Source organism: Bufo gargarizans, chromosome 3 (genome assembly GCF_014858855.1).
Source record: "Bufo gargarizans isolate SCDJY-AF-19 chromosome 3, ASM1485885v1, whole genome shotgun sequence".
NCBI classification, from domain to species: Eukaryota; Metazoa; Chordata; class Amphibia; order Anura; family Bufonidae; genus Bufo; species Bufo gargarizans.
In genome coordinates, this window is record NC_058082.1 from 303,443,020 (window position 1) to 303,464,912 (window position 21,893).

A 21,893-nucleotide genomic window follows, 5' to 3' on the forward strand; every position below is an offset into this window, starting at 1 on the left:
AAGAAGTCATAAAAGTGCTTCCTCCGCAGAGACTATTTTTGGGTAGTGTACCTCTTAGTGAGAAATTACAGAAATTGTTTGCACAATGCACTCAAACACATTTTGCCCAGTTGACAGACTTTGAGAGGGGACAAATCCATCCCCTTTGTTTGCAATGGTGTCATGAACGAGAAACCTGGACTGCCAAGTACTGGAACTGAATCATCTAGCAACAAATCCAGGCTCTATTTGGGATCTCACGAAAGGTAGGGTTCTAGTACGCATGGTGAGTACATCATTCCTGCTTTTGCTGTGGAGCAACAGACTGCTGGTGTGATGATCTGGGGAGCCATCGCATACCACATTTGGTCACTCCTATTAGTGACACAAGGGACACAAAACAGCTCAGGGATATGTGCAAGACATCCTGCAGTCACATATGTTGTTTTTCCTGGAAGGGCTTCCAAATGGAATTGTTAGGCAGGATAATGCTCACAAACACATAGCAAGGGTTTCTCAGGAATGTCTTCACCAGATTATAACACTTTCTTGGTTAGTCCCGTCGGCCGATTTATCATCAATCAAGTATTTATGGGATTAGATGGGACACCAAATTTGGCAACATACAAGTATGCAGGATCTACAGACCCAGCTGCAACATCTGTAGGCAGATGTGGTACAGAATACCATATGGAACCTGTTTGTCTCTATGCTCAACCGTGTCTCATCTCGTATACAGACTAAAGATGGCCCAGCAGGGCCTCCTTTAAATTGTACTGTTTTCTCCAATAAACGTTTGATCCTATTGTATTAAGTGTACTTAATCGCTTGTAATAACCAGTGTCCTGCTAACTGCCAAAGTCAAATGACATTACCCTGTCCTCATCTTCCTTGACCTATCCTCTGCTTTTGACACAGTTGGCCACTCGCTTCTGCTACAAACTCTCTCATCTCTTGTCATCACAGACGTCCAGGTCCTCTACTGGATCATACCATACCTCACAGACCGAACATTTAGTCTCTGACTCACACACCATCTCCTCGCCTCGTCCCCTCTGTGTTGCTGTCCTTGGACCCCTGCTTTTCTCAATCTACACCTTTGATCTGGTACAGCTCATAGTCCCATGGCTTTCAGTATCACTTCTATGCTGTCAACATGCAAATTCAGGTATCCCAACCCTACTATCCAGAATCCCACAATGCCTATCTTCCATAGCCTCCTTCTTCTCCTCTCACCTTATATAACTTACCATGTATAAAACCAAATTTATCATTTTTCCCATCTTACTCAGCTAACCCCTCAGACCCATCTATCACAGTCAATGGCTGCACACTCTCCCTGGTCAACCAAGTCTGCTGCCTTGGGGTAAACTTCAATTCTGCTCTGTCGTTCAAACTGCACATGCAAGCCGTTCCTCGGATCTGTTCATTCCTCAACCCAGAGTGTGCAAAAATGCTTGTACATGACCTAATCATCTCTCATCTAGACTACTGTAACATCCTTCTCTGTGGCCTCCCATCTAGCACTCTCGCACCTATCTTCAACTATGCTACCCAACTAATCCACCTCTCTCCCCATTACTCTTCTGTCTCTTCTCTCTGCCAATCCCTTCAAAACACCAACTATGATATACAAGGCCATCTTCAACTTGTCCTCTCAATACATCTGTAACCTGACCTCCTGATAACTTTCCATATGCAATCTCTGATCCTCACAAGACCTCCTTCTCTACTCTCCTCTTATCTTCTCTTACCACAATCCCTCCAAGGTTTCTCCTGTGCAGTCTCGATACTCTGGAACTCTCTACTGCCACATATCAGGTGCTTACCTACCGTGGAAACCTTCAAAAGAAACCTGAAAACTCACCTCTTCAGACAAGCATAAAACCTACAGTAACCCTGCTGCCGCTATACTGCCATGAATAGCTTTTCCCTCACCTACAGTATCCTTCTCCCATCCCTTCTAGATTGTAAGCCTTTGCGGGCAGGGTTCTATTTCCTTCCTTATCAGTTTGTAACTCGTCTTGTTAATGTTTATTGTACTTGTTTTTTTATTATATATGTTTACCCCTTTTCATATGTACAGCTCCATGAAATGAATGGTGCTTTAAAGTATAACTGTCATATTTTTTTTGGGAGTATTGGATTGTGGTGATTAATATCTCCTTGATGGCCCTATTTCAACTTTTCACTGTGTACTCAATTACCCCTTAATTCCACAGTTTAGTTCCCTGTACTGCCTAATTTTACCTGTGCTTAAAATAGGGTTGCTATGCAGGGTCCGTCTATGTGTTGAAGGACCGAGGACGCAGAAGCAGGCTGCGTGCAAGGTCAGATTACTGACAGCAAGGGACTGTAAGCAAATGATTAAAGCCAGGTCCTCCCCAGCAGCTGATAACAGTGCCTGGGCTGTGTGCACTTCTCCCTGTCCCTGCGCTTGGCAGACGCTCCCTCACTCAGCAGAGCTGGAGAAGGCAGAGTGGAAACAGCGCAGACCAGGGAAGGGAGATCTGCCGTCTGCTCAGTGTATAAATGAAAGCAACATGTGGTAAGAGGACCCCTTTGTGCTGCAGGAGATTAACCCTTTAGGGGGAGGGCTGACCCTTTTGGGGGGCTATTGTTACTGGCTAATGAGGGCAGGCGGGATTAGCCTCAGGGTGAGGGCAGTGGCGGCCATCTTAACCACCTCCGGACCGCCTAACGCAGATGTGCGGTCCGGAGGTGGCAGCCCTGCGCTCAACGATGCATATACGCGTCATCTCGCGAGGGCCGGGATTTCCTGTGAACGCGCGCACACAGGCGCGTACGCTCACAGGAACGGAAGGTAAGCGAGTGGATCTCCAGCCTGCCAGCGGCGATCGCTCGCTGGCAGGCTGGAGATCCGAATTTTTTAACCCCTAACAGGTATATTAGACGCTGTTTTCATAACAGCGTCTAATATACCTCCTACCTGGTCCTCTGGTGGTCCCTTTTGTTAGGATCGACCACCAGAGGACTCAGGTAGGTCAGTACAGTCGCACCAAACACTACACTACACTACACCCCCCCGTCACTTATTAACCCCTTATAAACCCCTGATCACCCATGATCACCCACTGTAAGGCTCCATTCAGACGTCCGCATGTGTTTTGTGGATCCGATCCATGTATCCATGGATCCGTAAAAATCATGCGGACGTCTGAATGGAGCCTTACAGGGGGGTGATCAATGACAGGCGGGTGATCACCCATATACACTCCCTGATCACCCCCCTGTCATTGATCACCGCCCTGTCATTGATCACCCCCCTGTCAGGCTCCGTTCAGACGTCCGTATGATTTTTACGGATCCACGGATACATGGATCGGATCCGCAAAAAGCATACGGACGTCTGAATGGAGCCTTACAGGGGGGTGATCAATGACAGGCGGGTGATCACCCATATACACTCCCTGATCACCCCCTGTCATTGATCACCCCCCTGTCATTGATCACCCCCCTGTAAGGCTCCATTCAGACGTCCGCATGATTTTTACGGATCCATGGATACATGGATCGGATCCACAAAACACATGCGGACGTCTGAATGGAGCCTTACAGGGGGGTTATCAATGACAGGGGGTGATCAGGGTGATCAGGGTGATCACCCCCCCGTCACTGATCACCCCCCCTGTAAGGCTCCATTCAGACATCCGCATGTGTTTTGCGGATCCGATCCATGTATCCATGGATCCGTAAAAATCATGCGGACGTCTGAATGGAGCCTTACAGGGGGGTGATCAATGACAGGGGGGTGATCAATGACAGGGGGGTGATCAATGACAGGGGGTGATCAGGGAGTGTATATGGGTGATCACCCGCCTGTCATTGATCACCCCCTGTAAGGCTCCATTCAGACGTCCGCATGTGTTTTGCGGATCCGATCCATGTATCCATGGATCCGTAAAAATCATGCGGACGTCTGAATGGAGCCTTACAGGGGGGTGATCAATGACAGGGGGGTGATCAATGACAGGGGGTGATCAGGGAGTGTATATGGGTGATCACCCGCCTGTCATTGATCACCCCCTTGTAAGGCTCCATTCAGACGTCCGCATGATTTTTACGGATCCATGGATACATGGATCGGATCCACAAAACACATGCGGACGTCTGAATGGAGCCTTACAGGGGGTGATCAATGACAGGCGGGTGATCACCCATATACACTCCCTGATCACCCCCTGTCATTGATCACCCCCTGTCATTGATAACCCCCCTGTAAGGCTCCATTCAGACGTCCGCATGTGTTTTGTGGATCCGATCCATGTATCCATGGATCCGTAAAAAATCATGCGGATGTCTGAATGGAGCCTTACAGGGGGGGTGATCAGTGACAGGGGGGAGATCACCCTGATTACCCTGATCACCCCCTGTCATTGATAACCCCCCTGTAAGGCTCCATTCAGACGTCCGCATGTGTTTTGTGGATCCGATCCATGTATCCATGGATCCGTAAAAAATCATGCGGATGTCTGAATGGAGCCTTACAGGGGGGGTGATCAGTGACAGGGGGGTGATCACCCTGATTACCCTGATCACCCCCTGTCATTGATAACCCCCCTGTAAGGCTCCATTCAGACGTCCGCATGTGTTTTGTGGATCCGATCCATGTATCCATGGATCCGTAAAAAATCATGCGGATGTCTGAATGGAGCCTTACAGGGGGGGTGATCAGTGACAGGGGGGTGATCACCCTGATTACCCTGATCACCCCCTGTCATTGATAACCCCCCTGTAAGGCTCCATTCAGACGTCCGCATGTGTTTTGTGGATCCGATCCATGTATCCATGGATCCGTAAAAAATCATGCGGATGTCTGAATGGAGCCTTACAGGGGGGGGTGATCAGTGACAGGGGGGTGATCACCCTGATTACCCTGATCACCCCCTGTCATTGATAACCCCCCTGTAAGGCTCCATTCAGACGTCCGCATGTGTTTTGTGGATCCGATCCATGTATCCATGGATCCGTAAAAAATCATGCAGATGTCTGAATGGAGCCTTACAGGGGGGGGTGATCATTGACAGGGGGGTGATCACCCTGATCACCCTGATCACCCCCTGTCATTGATAACCCCCCTGTAAGGCTCCATTCAGACGTCCGCATGTGTTTTGTGGATCCGATCCATGTATCCATGGATCCGTAAAAAATCATGCGGATATCTGAATGGAGCCTTACAGGGGGGGTGATCATTGACAGGGGGGTGATCACCCTGATCACCCCCTGTCATTGATAACCCCCCTGTAAGGCTCCATTCAGACGTCCGCATGTGTTTTGTGGATCCGATCCATGTATCCATGGATCCGTAAAAAATCATGCGGATGTCTGAATGGAGCCTTACAGGGGGGTGATCAATGACAGGGGGGTGATCAGGGAGTCTATATGGGTGATCACCCCCCTGTCATTGATCACCCCCCTGTCATTGATCACCCCCCCCCCGGTAAGGCTCCATTCAGACATTTTTTTTGGCACAAGTTAGCGGAAATTTTTTGTTTGTTTTTGTTTTTGTTTTTTCTTACAAAGTCTCATATTCCACTAACTTGTGTCAAAAAATAAAATCTCACATGGACACACCATACCCCTCACGGAATCCAAATGCGTAAACATTTTTAGACATTTATATTCCAGACTTCTTCTCACGCTTTAGGGCCCCTAAAAAGCCAGGGCAGTATAAATACCCCACATGTGACCCCATTTCGGAAAGAAGACACCCCAAGGTATTCCGTGAGGGGCATATTGAGTCCATGAAAGATTGAAATTTTTGTCCTAAGTTAGCGGAAAGTGAGACTTTGTGAGAAAAAAACAAAAAAAAATCAATATCCGCTAACTTATGCAAAAAAATAAAAAATTCTAGGAACTCGCCATGCCCCTCATTGAATACCTTGGGGTGTCTTCTTTCCAAAGTGGGGTCACATGTGGGGTATTTATACTGCCCTGGCTTTTTAGGGGCCCGAAAGGTGTGAGAAGAAGTCTGGGATCCAAATGTCTAAAAATGCCCTCCTAAAAGGAATTTGGGCCCCTTTGCGCATCTAGGCTGCAAAAAAGTGTCACACATGTGGTATCGCCGTACTCAGGAGAAGTTGGGGAATGTGTTTTGGGGTGTCATTTTACATATACCCATGCTGGGTGAGAAAAATATCTTGGTCAAATGCCAACTTTGTATAAAAAAATGGGAAAAGTTGTCTTTTGCCAAGATATTTCTCTCACCCAGCATGGGTATATGTAAAATGACCCCCCAAAACACATTGCCCAACTTCTCCTGAGTACGGCGATACCACATGTGTGACACTTTTTTGCAGCCAAGGTGGGCAAAGGGGCACATATTCCAAAGTGCACCTTTCGGATTTCGCAGGCCATTTTTTACACATTTTGATTGCAAGGTACTTCTTACACATTTGGGCCCCTAAATTGCCAGGGCAGTATAACTACGCCACAAGTGACCCCATTTTGGAAAGAAGACACCCCAAGGTATTCCGTGAGGGGCACGGCGAGTTCCTAGACTTTTTTATTTTTTGTCACAAGTTAGCGGAAAATGATGATTTTTCTTTTTTTTTCTTTTTTCCTTACAAAGTCTCATATTCCACTAACTTGCGACAAAAAATAAAAAATTCTAGGAACTCGCCATGCCCCTCACGGAATACCTTGGGGTGTCTTCTTTCCAAAATGGGGTCACTTGTGGCGTAGTTATACTGCCCTGGGAATTCAGGGGCCCAAATGTGTGAGAAGAACTTTGCAATCAAAATGTGTAAAAAATGCCCTGCAAAATCCGAAAGGTGCACTTTGGAATATGTGCCCCTTTGCCCACCTTGGCAGCAAAAAAGTGTGACACATCTGGTATCGCCGTACTCAGGAGAAGTTGGGCAATGTGTTTTGGGGTGCCATTTTACATATACCCATGCTGGGTGAGAAAAATATCTTGGTCAAATGCCAACTTTGTATAAAAAAATGGGAAAAGTTGTCTTTTGCCAAGATATTTCTCTCACCCAGCATGGGTATATGTAAAATGACACCCCAAAACACATTCCCCAACTTCTCCTGAGTACGGCGATACCAGATGTGTGACACTTTTTTGATGCCAAGGTGGGCAAAGGGGCACATATTCCAAAGTGCACCTTTCGGATTTCACCGGTCATTTTTTACAGATTTTGATTGCAAAGTACTTCTCACACATTTGGGCCCCTAAATTGTCAGGGCAGTATAACTACGCCACAAGTGACCCCATTTTGGAAAGAAGACACCCCAAGGTATTCCGTGAGGGGCATGGCGAGTTCCTAGAATTTTTTATTTTTTGTCGCAAGTTAGTGGAATATGAGACTTTGTAAGGAAAAAAGAGAAAAAAAAAAAAATCATCATTTTCCGCTAACTTGTGACAAAAAATAAAAAATTCTAGGAACTCGCCATGCCCCTCACGGAATACCTTGGGGTGTCTTCTTTCCAAAATGGGGTCACTTGTGGGGTAGTTATACTGCCCTGGCAATTTAGGGGCCCAAATGTGTGAGAAGTACCTTGCAATCAAAATGTGTAAAAAATGGCCTGCAAAATCTGAAAGGTGCACTTTGGAATATGTGCCCCTTTGCCCACCTTGGCAGCAAAAAAGTGTCACACATGTGGTATCGCCGTACTCAGGAGAAGTTGGGGAATGTGTTTTGGGGTGTCATTTTACATATACCCATGCTGGGTGAGAGAAATATCTTGGCAAAAGACAACTTTTCCCATTTTTTTATACAAAGTTGGCATTTGACCAAGATATTTTTTTATATGTAAAATGACACCCCAAAACACATTCCCCAACTTCTCCTGAGTACGGCGATACCAGATGTGTCACACTTTTTTGCTGCCAAGGTGGGCAAACGGGCACATATTCCAAAGTGCACCTTTTGGATTTCACCGGTCATTTTTTACACATTTTGATTGCAAAGTTCTTCACACACATTTGGGCCCCTAAATTGCCAGGGCAGTATAACTACCCCACAAGTGACCCCATTTTTGAAAGAAGACACCCCAAGGTATTCCGTGAGGGGCATGGCAAGTTCCTAGAATTTTTTATTTTTTGTCGCAAGTTAGTGGAATATGAGACTTTGTAAGAAAAAAAAAAAAAAAAAAAATCATCATCATTTTCCGCTAACTTGTGACAAAAAATAAAACGTTCTATGAACTCACTATGCCCATCAGCGAATACCTTAGGGTGTCTACTTTCCGAAATGGGGTCATTTGTGGGGGTTTTCTACTGTTTGGGCATTGTAGAACCTCAGGAATCATGACAGGTGCTCAGAAAGTCAGAGCTGTTTCAAAAAGCGGAAATTCACATTTTTGTACCATAGTTTGTAAATGCTATAACTTTTACCCAAACCATTTTTTTTTTTGCCCAAACATATTTTTTTTTATCAAAGACATGTAGAACAATAAATTTGGCGAAAAATTTATATATGGATGTCGTTTTTTTTGCAAAATTTTACAGCTGAAAGTGAAAAATGTCATTTTTTTGCAAAAAAATCGTTACATTTTGATTAATAACAAAAAAAGTTAAAATGTCAGCAGCAATGAAATACCACCAAATGAAAGCTCTATTAGTGAGAAGAAAAGGAGGTAAAATTCATTTGGGTGGTAAGTTGCATGACCGAGCGATAAACGGTGAAAGGAGTGTAGTGCCGAAGTGTAAAAAGTGCTCTGGTCATGAAGGGGGTTTCACCTAGCGGGGCTGAAGTGGTTAACTGAATAGCAAAATTGCAGTTTTATGCAGACTGGTTGCTAAGGGCTGAATCTTATTAAATATGGGGTAAGTCAGTATAATAGTAACTGATTCTGGAATATCATGTTATTAGTAACTACATATAGGAAAATTGAAATTAGGGTCTAAGTGTGACAGTTATCCTTTAATAATAAATAATAATTTGTCATCATTACATTCACGCATAGAAAATGTCATTTGATTCTGACAACATGTTCTTGGTGCATTATTTTTTTGTTAAAGGGAACCTGTCACCGGGTCTGGGTCCACTAAACCTCCAGCATGATGTTATGTAACTGGGGTTTAAGGTCCCATATCAAACTTCTACAGCCCTGCAAAGTTCAGTACATGAAGATGTAACTTTCTGTAAGAAGGGTCCAGGACTCATCACCAGCAGCACTGAGCGAATGTGCACTGCACTGATGAAGCTGAGGACAGAACTCCTTGCTTCACTGCAGACGCCCTACTCATCGGGGTCCTGAGCAAAGGATATCATCCTCGGTTTCATCAGTCTAATGCGCATGTTCAGGATACTGCTGGAGATTAGTCCTGAACTAATTTTCTGGAAAGATACATCTTCATTTACTGAATTTTGCAGGGTCGGGTAACTTTGATATATTCAGGTTGAAAACCCCAAACTTCAGCTACATCAGGGCATGGTGGTGGTTTAGTGACCCCAAACTAGGTGACTGGTTCCCTTTAATGAAGGTATAAGCTGCTTTTATAACCTATGAGTTCAACAATTACAGTACTTTCTCTCTTAACTATCAATAACGTTACTTTCTCACTAGATATTCTAGAAGTATCAGTTTAGCAAAGAATACTTGTTGCATGTTTTCCTTTGCTAGATAATTCATAATACATTTTAAATAAACAGTCGTTGAATCTAATATTTCATAGAACAATTTTCATTAAAGAACCCGTATACATAGTAACTATTGCTAACATCTAGTTAAAATAATGAAAATGCCCAGTCAATGTTCTAATAATTTCTGGAAGAATGGTACACATCATCTTGTCTTCAGTAACTTCATATAGACTGCTTTCTGCTGCCAGGAAAAGAGTGATCACAGCACTGCCAAATATTTTACAGCATTACACTGTTCAGTTTTTTTGCAGTGACGCATACAGGCAATGGCCCATAATTCACTGTTTTCAAAGCACCACTTACTTGTTGGTTGTTTCAGTAACGGAACATGTTTTTTTTCCATTAACTGCATAGTGTGATAATGTAAAATGGCTATAGGGTCATGTCTTATACCTACATTTATAAATGCGCAATTACAATAATTATGCTTTAATAACTTGTACATTAAATATTAAAGACTGTTTATTTTTTTTCCATTTTTTTATGTCTTGGCTTAGCCCGATACCAAATGTCCGATATTAAATGCTAAACGTTTGCAAGAAAACTGCTGTGTTGCTTTCCCTAGGTCATTTTCATGGAGTATCACACAATGGATCTTGTATATGCAGACTACCCTAAGAGAAGGTCTCAGAATTATCCATCACAGCTAATACCATTCCAGTTGTCCTCACCTGATTACCTTACAGCGTTTTATTAAATAAATTAAGTGATCTGATTTGGTGCTACAGGCAACACTGGCACTTTTCTTCAAAATGTTTTATGCATGAGGGCACAAACTGCACTGTTCAATTGATATATTACATGCCTTCAATATGAATTAGCTATAACTATGCAACAACTAAACAGATATACTGAAAACACTGAGGACTGGATTTACCTATAGGCACAGTAGGCCTGTGCTTATAGCTGAACCCGAGGTTAGATTGCTTTCTGAAAGTAACATTTACCTAGTCTAAGTATATTGAACAGGGGGTGATCATGTATAAATTATGTGTGCTTATATTGTTCTAGCTCCTGTTCTCATTGTAGTGGGGTTGAGATGCTAGACGTTGAGGTAGAACCAATACAGCCAATAACGATTGTTTACCACTGTGGTGACTTTTAGACTTAGCAAACCAAAAAGGTATTCAGTACCTGGAATCCTTGAGAGCTGTTCTGCATTCCGAAAGTTGGAATCCCTGGATCAGAACAGGTTGTGTGGGACGGATCTATAAAAAAAGAGATATGGTTTATCTGTTATATATACATAGTCTGATAAAAGCAACAAAGTATTACAATGAAAATGAACTAGCTTTCACCATATCATGGAAAAGCTAAAAACAAAATAAAAATAAAATAATAATATTAATAATAATAATAATATTACATTGCAGACATAAACTGAATATGTGGCAGAATATACCAAAGCCTCTGTCCATAGCCTACATACAGAAAACCAATGATTTACCAGTTTAGTAGAATGTGCAATAAATAAAAGCTAACCAGATGACTAGCTGTCAAAATTCACTTACCAATGCAGCTTGGCTGAGTTCCACTCCAAGAGCCATCTGATTGACAAAATCTTCTTGATGATCCCACCAAGACCAGAGGCGGAGGGCATGAAAAAGAAATGGATGATCGGTAGCTAAACCCTCTGTCCACTCTCCGAGCATGAGCAGGAATGCCAGGATCCCCACAGAACACAGCTGTAAATGATATCATATACATTTTCTATTTATTGTTTTCCTACATTAAAAAATATGTTTATTTATGTACTAAAATCAAAATAGCACACTTACGGAAGCATTGGGGGACCTCCCCTACCCAGCTCCTGTTGCTTTCACATGTCAAGACAGCTGGTAAAGACAGCTGATAACCTTCTAAACAAGCGTAGGAAAGGCTGGAACCCCATAAAAAGTCAGATCCTACTGCCTTCCCATTAGGGATGGATGGAGGAGGTGGGCAAGTAATAGCTAAAATGAAGACAAAATTTTACATAATTTCCTGGGCAATCACAGAAGCACTGGCATAGACTCTGACAGTTACTCGGTTTCTAACTCTTACCTTTGCAGATTGGTTTTGTTCCATTCCAGGTGCGGTCTTTTGTACAGGAAAGTGTTCTTGCACGATCTGACTCCATCATATATCCAGGCAAACACTGGAAGGATACTGTGCGATTGTAGCTGAAATCATTGTCCAGTCGGATACCATTAGCTGGAGTTCCAGGGTCCCCACAATTGATTACTGTAGAAAACAGACCATGAAACATATAAGAGGGTTAGGTCCAACACAATAGATGGCTAATAAAAGCTACCCAAAAAGCTTTCCTAATGTAATATTTCTCTTCTGTGGTCTATGTTGACAAGCAAAAGTTCAATAACTCAAGGGATTGTGTAGACTGCTCACAGTACTGGTTCTTGAGCAATCTTGTTAGTGATGACCTTGTTCACAGACTTCCTTATTTCTTAAAGTAACATACAATAAGGTTAGTTATCAAAATGAGAAGTCTGGCACATAGGTCATGTCACTTTTATTGTTTTAAATCTCTAGACAAGGGCTGGTTTCTTGAGGAAGGGGTGTGTCTTAAAGGAAATGAATGGACTTAAAATGTGTCAAACTTTGGTGCAAAATTTAATTAATCTCAAGTATGCCAAAAAAGAGGTGTCATGAAGTAAGACAAAAAGGTCTAATGTCTAAAATGTCTAAATTTATCAGATAGCATGGACCACTGTGATGTTTGGCGCATCAAGTCTAGTGTTTAAGAAAGTATTAAAACCTGCTCAAATGTTTTTAAACATTTAAACATAGGAAAATGAATTTATAATAAGAAGCTTAGTTTACCTGTGCACTCAGGAGCAGTGCCGGCCCACGTGCCATTAACAGTGCAGTCCCTTCTCAGAGGCCCACTGTAGTAGTAACCCTCACGACATTCATATACAATAGAGCTGGAGAACACCAGGCCGTCATTGAATATCACCCGTGAATTGCTGGGGGTTCCTGGGTTTCCACATGAAACCACTGAAAAGTGTAGATATGAAGGTAAGCAAGACGTACACCCCTATATTTTAGTCTAAAAAAAAGTTGATAATATTCTTTGTCCTGACAACAAAAGGCAAATGTCTTACTTGACTGATTTGAGTCTTGCAATGTGACAAGCTGAGGGATATACATTCATTTTTCTAACAGTCTGATGATGAAAATAATTGGAAACTGGAGAGGGAGGGGATGGATGTATAAAGCTTTTTTTTTGGTTTTAATTATAAAACTCCTGCAGGCAGAAAACCAGAGTAAATGGGGTATGGAAATCTACTCCCACCACAGCAATGTGACATTGATAGCGGAAAATACACCAGGAGATACAGTATGTCCCTTTTAATTTAGTATCGCATAGACTTTTAGTGTAAATATGAAATATAAACCATCTTGCTGGAATGAAAACACAGTACTGCGAATTGATGGATAAGTATTCATGTGCACTATTTATACTTGTGTATTGCACGTAGCACAATGCTTGATAAAGGCCTACGTTAACAGGGCTGAAGCATTTGGATGTAAGGATGAATAAGAGTATTCTCTTTTACACTACATTTAGTATCCTGTTGATGTTTCCTCTTGTTATCACCTATTAAGAATCTATGGACTTGCAACTAATATAATGCTGATTATTTTTCTTTCTCCTGTAGTCTGTGTGATATGGTGTTGGGGAGCCACCATTAAAGAGCGTCTTATCAAGACACCCGTTTCTACAATGAACCAGGCCCAGCAATCAGCCCATGGTGAACAGCCAATATTCTCCAGAGAAAATGCAGGTGGAATGTAATTTTACTTCATAGCCATTAAAATGAACAGCTAACAATGTAAGAGTTGCCTGGGTTGAACATGTCAGAGCAAGAGCTACCCTGCTTCAGTTTTGGTGAAGAGGGGATTCTGAGCAAGACATTACTTTCTTGAATCTTAGGGATTAGGTTCCATGCACACTACCATATCCGTATTCTGGTCCACAAGCCATCAATCCCCAATACACGTATACAGTCTGTGTGTACCAAAAATATGGATAGCACACATATGAAAAAAATGGTTGTGTACATGAGGCCTTAATGTTTTTATTTTCTTAGTATTTTCTCAAAAAGACAACCTATAAGGCTGCCATTGGAGTTCCCAAGAGTTTTTCACCCAACTGTCCCATTCTCGTGACTGGTAAATCTGCCTAGCTATGTGGCGTTACTAGGTATTTTTTAACCACTTGGCATGGCAAGTACTGAGCATATCCTCTATTAATCACCATCATGCTAAACATAACTGTTTGTTCTGTTTTTTTGTTGTATTTTTTTTTTAGGAGATGCATCCGGTTAAGATATGGCAAATGGAACTTTCAAAGAAATACAAGTGGCTACAATTTAACTTATTCAACTCAATATATTCTCATGATTCTGTACGCAGAGACAATCAGGGACGTTTTTCAAGACTGGCATTCATATAGTATGGCCTGATATGATTTGAACTGGAAATTGATGCAACTCATTTATTAAGAAGCACTCGCCCTCTGTGTGCCAGTAAGTCACATCTGTGTTAGCTATGAGATATCTGAGCTATAATTTAGCCCAGTTTCAGGCATAAATTATCGTTAGGTCAGTAGGAGTGGAACTACTGTGTTAACGAACAGATTTGCCCTGCAATTCACCCTTTAACTACAGGGATCTGGACTTTTCTGCATGGGAGCGTCCAGGCTGGTACCGCCTATAATCGTTTCTGTGTGGTTAACAGCTGACCCATGGGGGTCAGAAACACCAGTGCAGTGCACCGGGTGTCAGGCAAAATCATAGTCAGGAACAGTCCGAAGTCAGGGCAGGAAATGAAGGGTCATTATATGGGAAGACTAATGGACACCGAACACATTCGGGAAGAGACCTTCCCAGCTGAAAGCAGGCTGAGGCCAGCTGGAGAACAGGACAGCATCAACTCTGGTGGCTGGGGGTCTGGGCCACTAGGGAGGAAGTAGAAGGGTGAATAAAGCCATGCCTGCTTGGAATAGTGGGACAGCGGCGGTCACAGGCCACCAACATAACAATTATAGTATAGAATGTCTCCTGCTAAGACTTACTCAGTTTTCTTGTCACTATTGTAAAGTGTTAAATCAAATGCTTTAATAAATCAGTACATATTAAAGGAGTCATCAAGTTAAAAAAAAAAAAATTCCATGTAAACCATTGTTAATTTTGATACTGCACATTCCCTTTGAGGCTGTTTTCACATGTCAGTCACAAAGTCTTACATTTGCATCTGTATTATGACTGCAATATCATATGCCATAGTAGTTTATAAGTGGTTTTACATTAGTAATGTCTGGCTTATGGACATCTACAAGCAATATAGCAAGGTGATCAGTCGTTCCTATTCAGTTTGCATACTGTCAGCAGCAGATCCCCTTTTTACAACAAGCTGATGTGCTGCCAACCAGAAAGCATTTTTACTAAACTCTTATCAGTTTGATAAGAATTAAGCTTAAATTAATGTTTATTAGCTATCAGGAGTTCAGTGATAAGGGCTACAGAGCAGTTTTCTGAAGAATTCAGTGTAAAACAGAAAAACTGCTAGTCTGCAAATGCATTTAAAGTGAAAGCTGTAGAAGAAAATTTCTAATAATGACTAACTTAAACAACAATGATTTTTGGCCCAAAATAAGCAAGATACAATAATACAAAAAATTGTCCCGAAGGAATTCACAGCCTTTAAGTCAGTAGAACTATTAATGGGATGAGTAGTATTATGGCCATAATACAGAAACTATACTGAACCCATATGAAGGTCATGTGACGGTGGCCTAAATCTTGGCCCATTATTTCATATTTACATGTGATTACATGCTTATCATTTTATTATTATTATTATTATTATTATTATTATTATTATTATTATGTGCAGCCAACTGCAGTCACTCTGGCTTTTCTCTTTCAATTACCTTGAGCATATTTTGTGCTTTTTTGTTTTTAATCATTTAGAAAATCTGATTTACAATAAACAATTCCTTATAAATATTATATTTATTCTGATGGTAACTGAAGACAAAGACATAGGTCATATAACGAAAAAGAAAAACAGAAAACATTAATTTACTTCAAGCAGTGAAAGTACCTTCACACTCTGGCTGGAATCCACTCCACGACCCATTGACCAGGCATTTTCTCTCTGCAGACCCCTGCAGGATGTATCCAGCTTCACAACTGAACCGTACCACACTATCAATGGTAAACTCATTGCCTTGTCGAAGTCCATGTGATGGCACTCCAGGGTCCCCACACTCACTGGCACTCCCGCCTGCAATAAGAAATTATATGATTTCCATTTTATAAATTATGATTATTATTATTACTAACTGGTGTTAAGTGGATTTTAACCTCTGAAAAGGGGGTAGACATAGACAACACATGGCTCCTGTGCAAGAACAGTATATGTGTCCTTTTCTCTCTAATTACAGAGAATCCACCTTGAGAGATATGTAAATTATTGGCTTAGCACCTTTCAGTAAATCTATTAGACAGTCGGATACATACCACTAATTGCTTTAAAAGAAGACCTGTAACCTCTACTGACAAATCACATGCAGTAACAATTCTGGAGCATCTATTCTCATGACTCTGTGTTGTACCATTTGTTTATTATTCTTATTAGAAGTTTCTGAATTAATTGCTAGCAGGGTAGGTCTTCAACATCTGTTCGGTGGGGTCTGACTCCTGACACAACTATTTGAGGAGGAGCACCACAACCTGTTCCTAAACCAGTCATGTCAGATTCAGTGGTCACATGGCCTATGAGCAGCTCAGACCCATTCAACTGAATGGACCTGGGATGCATTACCCAGCAGAGCCCATTTACAATGTACAGCGCTGTGCATGGTATGCTAATTAGACCCCCACCTATGGGATGTTAATGACCTATTATGAGGATAGGTTATCAATATTGCTTTCCAATTTTTTTTTTATGAATTTGCCCAAAAATGCACTCATATGTGGATAGGGGATGTACTGATAGATAACTATGCAGATTGCTACTCAGGAATATGGGAAAGCTGACCTAACACTTATGGCAGCTGGAATGGAGTACATTATTAGGATAACAGCGGTTTCTGTACGTCGCTGTTCCTCGGCTTACCGCTGTGGTCCTGGGCGCCGTGCTCAGCGGTGATCCACCGCTGTAATCCTGGGCTCTGTCTCTGTTGTGCTGAGGATTGTGCTCCACAGGTTCCACTCAGCCCTGGCCATAGCATGCTTGCTGCTGGTTTCTTGTTACACTGCTCTAGGGGCGGCGCACATCACTCCCTGGGCTGCTTGGGTTGGGTCATGTGACCACGCTGACCAACCCAGGCTCTTCTGCAGGTACTTAAGTGGCTCAGCGCCCTTCCCAGATGCCTCAGTGTCAAGATCCTTGTGTTTGCTAAGTTCCTGATACTCTCGTGTGCACCTGACTTATACTTTGTTCCTGGATTCTGCTACTCCTATGATCCCTGCCTGCTTGCACTGACTCTCCTGTTGCCGATCCGGATTGCCTGACCTGTTCCTGTGCTGCCTGCCCTGACCTTTTGACAGTCTGACTACGCCTCTGCGGAATATGGTGGCCCTATATAAATACATTTTATTATTATTTATTATTATTATAATGTGGCCAATTATAATAGGTAGGGCATCACCTTAAACAGCACAAAACTGAAAGTGACCAGTAATTGCTTGAAGAAAACATTGATTTGCACTCTTAGTCAAATGAAGCTGTCATTCAATAGTTAAAATAAATAAAAAATGCTACAAAAAGTCAAGTAGTCCAGGGCAAAATGTATAAACAATAATTCTTTGATTGACTTAAAATACCACTGAAACATATGAGGGTGGCAAGGACTAGCACTGCAAGAGGTAATCACCAATACTTATTCGAACACTCACATTAATCTTCCTAAAACACTTAAATTATTTATTTTCCTTTTACAGCAGCCTAAAACACGGGCCATAAAGATCCAGGGTTTATGAGTTGTGACATAAAACTGCAGGGCAGATTCATAAGAACGAGGGTAGGGAAAAACATACCATAGAGAGGAGAAACGCAGACATAAGAATTCAAATAATGTTTCAAGGTTATCAAATACTGGGGGCTGAAAAGGCTTGGGAATTAGAATACTGTGCTTGGGGGAGGAGATTATTTTTTTCTCCTCTGTGCTTCTTAGCAATGGCATCATTCAATAAATGTTCTTATCCAAGATCTTTTAGGTCAGTCAGTACTATACATGGATAGCAGAAGGAATCAGGCAGACAGTTGTAGCTTGGAAGAACATTTCTACTGAACTCACATGAATCCACCAGCTTGGTGGTTTTAAGAGTTTTATAAGAGGAAACTGATTTAAGGGTTACTAATGTCCTACTACAGGTAACTGGCTTAGTGGTTACAAGAGTCTCTTTAGAGTCAAGAGGCTTGATGGTCTCAATGTCTCTACTGGTGGCAAAAGGCTTTCTTTATACTCAGGCACTGAGCTTTGAACTTGGCGTTGCACCCAACTTTAATACGCATTGACAATTCTACTCTGGAGTGAAAGTGATGAACAAGGCTCAATGCTGTTTGGTATAGTCCACTGCTATCTCTCCATGCAGTGCCCAATCTGTATAGGCATGACAACAGGTCTTGGGTCCTCTCCATGCAGCACACCTATATACCTTCTTTTCTTCAGTGTAACTCACTCTCATCCACAGCTACACTTTTCAACTGCCACTACTTAGCAGAGTCTGGTATGCCACTCTCTACATAGGAGTTTCTCCTTGACAATTTCTATTTTTCTCTTAGTCTGGCTAGTCTGTTCTTCCAGACATGGCCTCTCATAATGTCGCTGAATGCTTGTGAGTGTGAAGGCTAGGGAGAGCTGTGGTTGGCTGTCGCTGCTCAATGCGTCCCCTGCTATAGGTGTCATTGCTCCAACCTGTATCTAGGTCCCTAGTGTAGTGTGCCAATGTTTGAGCGTCACTCACCCACACTAGCTGACTGCCATGCTGTTTCGGCAGTTTTTTTTCTATACTAGTGTTTAACACTGGCTGAAAGCTCTCAGAGACTCCTAGGAGCTAAAATGTTTACAGTGATCCTCTTCTACAGAGTTCTTATGAATATTAAGACATAATATTAAGACATAACCTCTTATAAAGTGATGCATAGCATGTCAGCCCTTTTGTTTTAGGGCAGATGACAAATGAATCTCCCCAATTGCATCTATATACAGGTAATATCTTCAGCTCATGCTTAAGATTTCACAGAAAGTTAACACATTTTTATAGAAAGTGGTCAGAATTAATTTTGTGGTCATGGGTCTGAATTGCTTTAGGGGTTGAGTCTAGGTTTGATGCCCCTTATGCTCCTATTCTGTATTTTATGGTATCAATGTCCAAGCATGTAATTTCACAGTGAATGTGTTTTTTTTTTCTTACAGTGCAACAAGTGTACTGCATGTACCTTCACCTACATCTTGGATTCTAGTAAATGCTCTCAGAAAGGGGACCTATTCAAAAATTTGCTAAAGGACAGATCACTTTCTAGTTACACCCTTGGTTGCATTTGATTTTACTGCTGTTGGTATAGCGACAAGTTTTTATACAGCATTGTACAGAAATCATCAGTCTGTCCCTGTCCCCACAGGGCCGGCTCTATCATAAGGCAGTCCAAGCGGCTGCTTGAGGGAGCAGAGGGTGGGGGGGGGGGGGGTGGCGGTGCCGGGGTGGAAAACAATTAACTTGCATTTACTTTGCTGAGCCTGTGTGCAAATCTTATGCAAATTGGTGATTTTGTTTCATTTGTTGATTTTTAATCATAGTTTTAAATGAGGCAAAGCAGTTTGCTAAAACTATGTATTGGGTTTATGTAGCTGTTGAAGTTCCTTCATCCTCTGAAAGCAGTTATCAGATTTCAAAATTGACATATCTTACTCTATGAAATCTGCTTACCTGAGCAGTGAGGTAGGAAACCACTCCAGCGCCCATTCATTTGGCAAATACGGGTGGCGTTCCCAATAAGGATTTGTTTGCCAAGGCAGCTATACTGGACGGCAGAACCAACAGTGTACCTTCTTCCTGAAACCTGGGCATTGGGCGGAACGCCAGGGGAACCGCAAGAGATTACTAGAGACCATAGAAGATGAGAATATCTGTGTTTATTCAGAGAAGTGTGAGACTACAAGCTTTGCTAGAGAAACAATTCCTCTCAATTCCTTTACTCCATGAAAACATCTAGAATTTAATTTGGTTAAAAACGTTACTTACAGTGGCAGCTGGGGAGATCACGATCCCAAGTGCCATCTCCCTGGCAGGAAAGAACATGTGTTCCCATTAAGTAGTAACCATGGCTGCACTCATAGGACACAGATGTACCAAAGCTGAATCGATCTGGACCTCTCTGTAGAACCCGTCTGAGGCCATTCTCAACATGCCCAGGATCTGTACAATTTAGGACTGTCAGGAAGAAAATTCACAGGAAAAAGAAATTAAAAGCTAATTATCGATGGATTAAATATTCAAGAAATGTTGGGGATAAGTGGAAGGAGAACTACTTCATATTGGGTATCTACTTCGGCCCCAATAATTATAATGCATTCCCACTTTGTTACATAATTTTAGGAGATTTCAAAAATATAAAATATTTAAATAAGGGGACCAAGGGTAATACTAACTAAACATAAAATACACACTTGTTATTATGTTCGTATAGTACCTTTCGGAAAGTTAAGGGGTTAAAAGTAAAGGTTTTCTTTGAATTGAACCCTACTTACTTCTGCATGTTGGCAGGGCATGACTCCACTGCCCATTGGCGTGGCATTGAGCTTGAGTTACACCTTCTAAGACATATCCAGGGTTGCATCCAAACTTCACTATATCATTCAGGTTAAACTGGGATCCCTGAGTAATTCCATTTCCAGGATTTCCAGGATGTCCACATGTGATTGCTGTAGTAAGCAGAAGCGAAAAGCAAATGAAAATCTCATCCATTCACTTTATATTGTTATATTGTGCTGTCCGCATCCGTCCGCGCTTTGCGGACAAGAAAAGGCATTTATATTGCCGGTGCCCGTTCCGTTCCGCAAATTGCGGAAGGCAACACAGGCCCCTTCATTTTTTTGCGGATCCGCGGTTTGCGGACCGCAAAAAACTGCACAGTCGTGTGCATGAGGCCTTAGTTGTGTATTTTCTGCCTCTGCTCAGTAGAAGCAGACATTGCTCCAGGTGACAATGATATTGTGCAGACCAAGCATTGTTTCTCATGTAGAAATAGAGCTTGATGAGAAAAATTGTAGCTGTGTCCCAAATCCTAATAACAGATTTTGGTTATGTGTTTTTTCTTTCTTGGATTTAGGTAAAATGTTGTTAGGAAACAGTAATGTCCTATAATGCATTAACCAGACAAGTGACATCTCTTTAAATTTTGGAGATCCTTGATTCCAATTCACTCCCACATCCTGGTAATGTACTTACGGACACATATGGGGGACCTCTCTGACCATCGGTGGTCCTGCTGACATATTCTGACAGACTTTCCAATCAATCTGAAGCCTGCATTGCATTGGTATACCACACTGTCTCGATAATTATAGTTTTGTCCATTAATGAAGCCATTAACTATAGGTTCTGGGGTCCCGCAGTGACCAGCTGTGTTAAAGACAGAAATATCAGCAATCAGTGAAAAACATTAATAAACCATTGCCAAACCATTCTTAGAAAGCTAATGTAATATTAAGGCTGTTCATTCAAGTAATACACTCATAACATATGGAGCTGGGTACACCAGGGATGCTTTTAGTGTTAGCTTCAGTTAACGTTCTTGAACATGTTATCTTCGCTGCAAAGACTAAAACCAAGTGAAAACATATGAAAACGACAAAATAAATAAACCAGATATATTACAAAGATGAATATGACTACAGAAAGTAGAAAATGTTAGTCAAAGTTAGGAGTTAGTTTTAATGCATATACAGTATGTTTCATGTACCTACCCAAGCACTTGACTTCTTGTCCGCTCCACAACCCATTTGCCATGCATTCTCGCACACGGGACCCCACCAGGGTGTATCCACTATTACAGGCAAATATGGCAGTTGCCCCATACTGGGTCAACATACCAATTTTATTACCATTAGCAGGAGTTGGCAGGTCCCCACAGGAGATAACTGGAAAAGACAAGTAAGGTAAGATTTTCAGTATGAAAACTAAAACTAACTAACTAAAACAGATCCTTATTTCTTACACATAGTTTGTAGGGCTGGAAAAAGAGACATACACCCATTCAGTTTAGCTTATTGTCCTACCA

At 41.9% G+C, this 21,893-nt stretch overlaps 1 protein-coding gene across 1 annotated transcript in view; it reads right to left on the reverse strand.

Annotated features, from left to right (window-relative positions):
* CSMD2 (CUB and Sushi multiple domains 2) overlaps positions 1-21,893 on the reverse strand; it is a 1,088,526-nt gene that overhangs the window by 11,426 nt on the left and 1,055,207 nt on the right. Inside the window, exons 52-62 of the mRNA XM_044285154.1 lie at positions 21,580-21,753; positions 21,062-21,235; positions 20,362-20,535; positions 19,856-20,044; positions 19,541-19,714; positions 15,708-15,890; positions 12,417-12,593; positions 11,640-11,819; positions 11,375-11,548; positions 11,108-11,281; positions 10,731-10,804 (exon numbers count right to left, since the gene is read on the reverse strand). Coding sequence (XP_044141089.1) covers positions 10,731-10,804; positions 11,108-11,281; positions 11,375-11,548; positions 11,640-11,819; positions 12,417-12,593; positions 15,708-15,890; positions 19,541-19,714; positions 19,856-20,044; positions 20,362-20,535; positions 21,062-21,235; positions 21,580-21,753 — 1,847 coding nt within the window. The remainder of the gene's footprint in view (positions 1-10,730; positions 10,805-11,107; positions 11,282-11,374; positions 11,549-11,639; positions 11,820-12,416; positions 12,594-15,707; positions 15,891-19,540; positions 19,715-19,855; positions 20,045-20,361; positions 20,536-21,061; positions 21,236-21,579; positions 21,754-21,893) is intronic.